Here is a 4,510-nt window from a genome sequence, read left to right as displayed (position 1 = left end):
GTGTGTGTGTGTGTGTGTGTGTGTGTGTGTGTCTGTGTGTGTGTGTGTGTGTGTGTTCTCACAGGCTCAGGTCTGAACGATGGTCAGTGGCATTCTGTGGAGTTGGCCTCCAGAGAAAACCATCTGAGCATCACGGTGGACAAAGATGAAGGAGCCACGGCTCAAACCAGCATCCCACTTCCTCTGACCTCGGAGAGCCAGCTCTTCTTTGGTGGTGAGTGAAAACATTGCAGAACAGCTTCCTTATGTGTCTTGTTTGTTTCTGCTTTGCTAAAACRGGTCTGCATGGTAATACAGACATTTCCATTGTTTTAGAGCTCTTTCTCTCATTTTTAATAAAAATTGCACAAGCTTAAAATATTTTTGGGGTGAACACTGCTGACAAAGGCATTTTGAGCTGGTTAAAATTCACACAAGTTCTCCAGGAATAATTATGCTCTGCAGCTCTCTTTAACCACTCGGAGAGAAATGAAGTCACGAAGCTGTTTACACTAATCCGTGTGTTTCCGTTCTCTTCCTAAAGTTTTAAAATAATCTTTTTTTGCTCTCCTCTCTTGTTACTTTTCAGCTTTTTGTTTTTATGACGCCCCCGCCCCCCTGCAAGCGAAACAGGGGTCATATTGTTCTCATACTGTTTATTTTTTTATTTTATTTTATGTTTTTAAGAGATTTTGGTCATTCGGAACATGGAAATGGCAGCATACATCAACGTGAAATTTAGTAGGAATGTAGTGTCCGATCTCCACTGTGCCCACCAACGGTTTTATGATAGGCCCCACATTTGAGGAGGGGGCTCCATCTAAACGGGGGGTGTCTGGACATGCAAAAATGCTTATAACTCAAAACCTATTCAAAATAGGAGCTTCAGATTTTATTTATTAATTTTTTTATTTTTAGCTCTGATGAAGGGCTATCCATTGGACCCTCCAATGAGCCCCACCCTCACGCCCTAGACACCCACCCCATCTGGAAAGTTGTCGTCTGGACATACAAAAATGCTAACTCAAAAACTATTCAACATGGGAGCTTCAGATTGTTTTTGTTATTTAGTTCTGATGAAGGGCTATCCATCGGGCCCACCAATGAGCCCCCCACCCATCACTCCAACCCCCTGGATCCCCACCCAAAATCCAATAAATCTTCTCTGCACCTAGAAGCATGAAATTTGGTAGGAACAGATATTTTAGATTTTCGCCGACCTACCCTGCACCCAAACACAATTTTACAATAGACCCCATACTTGAGGAGGGGGCTTATAATATTTAACATATTCCATGCCAAACAAACAAACAAACAAACAAACAAACAAACTGCTAACCTCCGAGTCTGAAGTCCACCACACCTGAGCGCGTCACTCCTCTTCCTCGGTCTTCATCTCAGCTCAGCTCAGGAGTCAGAGCTAGCTTCCTCCAGTCAAACGATGACTCGTTTTGACACACAGAGTAACAACACTACTGCAAACACTGCACACACACTCACACACTCCAACACACGTCTGGTCTAAAACGTAACCCGCTACTAGCTTCCAAAATGCCGAAATCAATTTGTTCTCCTGCCGTCTCCAAAGGCCAGAAGCCATCTGTTTACAAGCCTACCGACAATGTGGTGTGTTTGAGGAAATGGGAAAAATAGGTTTCATGGTGCAGTCATGCACTTCCTCGTCACAAAACGTTCTCTAAACACGCACCAAATGCGTAAAAATGCGCACATTATGGCAAAAATTATTCATCATTAAATCTGGTTTTAACATTACTTTTATAAAGTTTGAAGTCCGTGCTGTGTAATCCAGTTCAAATGAACACGGAAAGCTCTCACTGTTTTTTACAGAAGCCCCGTGAAAGCATCACAGCTTTCGACCTCAGAGAGTTAAAAGAAAATAAAGTTCCTGTATCCGCATCGTGATCCGGAACATCACCAAAATGTATTGGTGTGTTACTTGGCCCACTACCAACATATGGTAAAAATGTCATGACAATCCGTCCACAAGTTTTTGAGTAATGTTGTCCACAGATAGAACGACAGACAGACAGACATACGCGACCGAAAACATTACCTCGCTCTTGGCGGAGGTAACGAGCGTTTACAGCTCATAAAACGAGGAAAAATCGATTTATCATCAACACCTCGGATGCTGTTATTTCCAGCTAAAAGTAAACGTTTCATCTTTAGTGAACGACGGCGAAAACTTTCTGCTTTTGTCACAGCCTAAAGAAAAATGTGACAAAATCTTCTTGTGAGCTTCTTAAATTCAAAGTGACAATAAGAAGCGAGTCATCTGTTCCCACCTCCTCTGTTGGGGGGTAAGCCGAACTGTGTTCCTGACAGGCTGACTGTAACTGGAGCAACGCAGAGCCTGCAGCAGAAACGCTGATTTGTCCGCCGAATGTCATCATTCTGGATCCACCTAAAGCCTGAATCTCTGATGGATAAAAGCACTCGGCTTATTTACAAGATGCCTGCGCTGGGAGCAAAGATTAGTGTAAACACACTCCACAGACAAAGAAAATGAAAAATACAAGTCTTGAGAGGAACAAACTAATAAGAAGAAAGAATTTAGTTGCTTGATGAGCTACTTGCTCAGATGGAATCGAGATTGTGTTGATTTAACTTGTGAAAAAGGCTAAACAAACAGCCGTTGATCCGCAACACATTTCCCTCAGGCAGAAAATGATTCAGGCAACACTCAAATGATTTTGGTGCGCTCATGACTTTTCCTCTTGTGCGAGCAGCAGGATGGCGTTTGTAGTTTGAGGTGAAGTGCCTCCATCAAACAAGAATTGGTTTCTGCTTTCAGCTTTGGTGTCGTGCTGTCAGGCAGACAATAAAACCTCTCGAAAGGATTTGTCTGTGTCTCACGTTATTAACATGTTTGTCTGTGTGAAAGCTTTAATGAGACAACATCATCTGTAATTCTGAGTTGAGCTGAAGTTCTTAATTTGCACCATTTGAGTCTTAGCTTGATTGAAAACATTTAGCATCAGGGTCACAGCAAACAGCCTCATCCGAATATTTATCCCAGCAATAGTAATTATTTATCAAGTAATGATAATTCCTATATTTTTGCATATCGAGCCCTCACAGTTTTACAGTAAAATTATTTATCATTCACTGCCTGCCTTCAATTTTGATCTCAAGCTGTTCATTTGACTAATCAAGTCAAATCAATCTACTATTTACTACAAACCAATATTTAAGCTGTTTTGTTGTCTTAATTACTCTATTGTTTTTGTTTGCTTTTTTGTTTCCCATTACTCCATAAGATAAGATGAAGAAAAGACAATTATAATATATAGATTTCATGTCTACAGATTTACAGATGTGTATGTGCAGTTTAACAAGAACATAATGCAGATTTGCACATAATTTTGTTAAACATAATTTAAATGATTGTTTATTATGTAACTGTGCCTTTCTAAGATGATGGAGTATTGATGAAGCAGTGCATAACTGTCAGTCTTAAAAGTGAGGTTTTGTTTCCTTTTAGCTGTACCATCTAGACCAGGGGTGCCCAAAAATTTTTCCCCCGAGAGGGCCAAAATGAAACCCTATCCAAGGGCTGCGGGCCAAATGCAATAATAAAATATATAAAATGCAAATACTTTTTAAGTAAAGTCTTTTTATTTTTATGATTAAGCTAGGAGCCAGTGTGGTGGCCCATGTTTTGTTTGTTTGTTCTTTTACCCTCTGCACTTGGAGAACGTTAGACATATGCTTGGGCAGCAAAGGCTCATGGGATATTTCATAAATTGATAAAATCTGAGTATTTGTGGTCTTATAAAGTGTTCAAATCTACATGTGTGCTGAAATCTAATCTAAATGTTGTATCTCCTTCAGTTACTTTTATTTAGCGTTTAATCGAAAATATTGTTTCATGTTGACTCTGAGGAATGTTCCATGGGTCAGCTGGGTTTTTAGTGCTTTAAAATTAGCTTTCGCTAAATTTTTAAGTGTGTTAGTGCTTTAGAATTAGGGGACCTAAATATTAAAGTTAGTGCTTTAGAATTAGTTTTTGCTGAATATTTAAGTGTGTTAGTGCTTTAGAATTAGGGGACCTAAATATTAAAGTTAGTGCTTTAGGGTTAGAGCAACTAATTTGTTTTATTCGTGCTGCCCACCACTGCCTAAATGTAATTCAAAGATAAAACCAACTATCTGCACTGCAGCTCCTTACATGGCCACTGGGCCAGTGATTGACTGTCGGTGAAAATACAGTGTTGCTGCAGAGGGCGACAGGAGATTACAGCTAGGCCAACTATTGGTGGGCCAAATCAAATGGCTTGCCAGGCCAATTTTGGTCCACGGGCCCCATTTTGGGCACCTTTGATCTAGACCAATGTTTTTCAAAATGGGGGCTGCCAGAGAGGGCTCAGAAAGCTGAAGGGAAGATAAAGAAATAAATTAATAAATAAATTGAATCTGATAAATGTTTAAAATCATCAATAATTAAATCAGTTTTTTTCAGTAATCATTTAAATGTGTGTGTGTGTGTGTGTGTGTGTGTGTGTGTGTG

At 40.0% G+C, this 4,510-nt stretch overlaps 1 protein-coding gene across 1 annotated transcript in view; it reads left to right on the top strand.

The window, feature by feature from the left end:
• Window positions 1-4,510, top strand: part of LOC106524099 (contactin-associated protein-like 4) — a gene marked incomplete at its 5' end in the record, with an annotated part of 134,188 nt that overhangs the window by 75,108 nt on the left and 54,570 nt on the right. The window contains 1 exon segment of the mRNA XM_014017758.1: window positions 65-214. Within this exon segment, the coding sequence (XP_013873212.1) occupies window positions 65-214 (150 nt within the window).

This window comes from Austrofundulus limnaeus, unplaced genomic scaffold, assembly GCF_001266775.1.
Source record: "Austrofundulus limnaeus strain Quisiro unplaced genomic scaffold, Austrofundulus_limnaeus-1.0 Scaffold176, whole genome shotgun sequence".
Lineage (NCBI taxonomy): Eukaryota > Metazoa > Chordata > Actinopteri > Cyprinodontiformes > Rivulidae > Austrofundulus > Austrofundulus limnaeus.
Note: the sequence above shows the minus strand (reverse complement) of the source record. Positions and strands in the feature narration are given on the sequence as shown.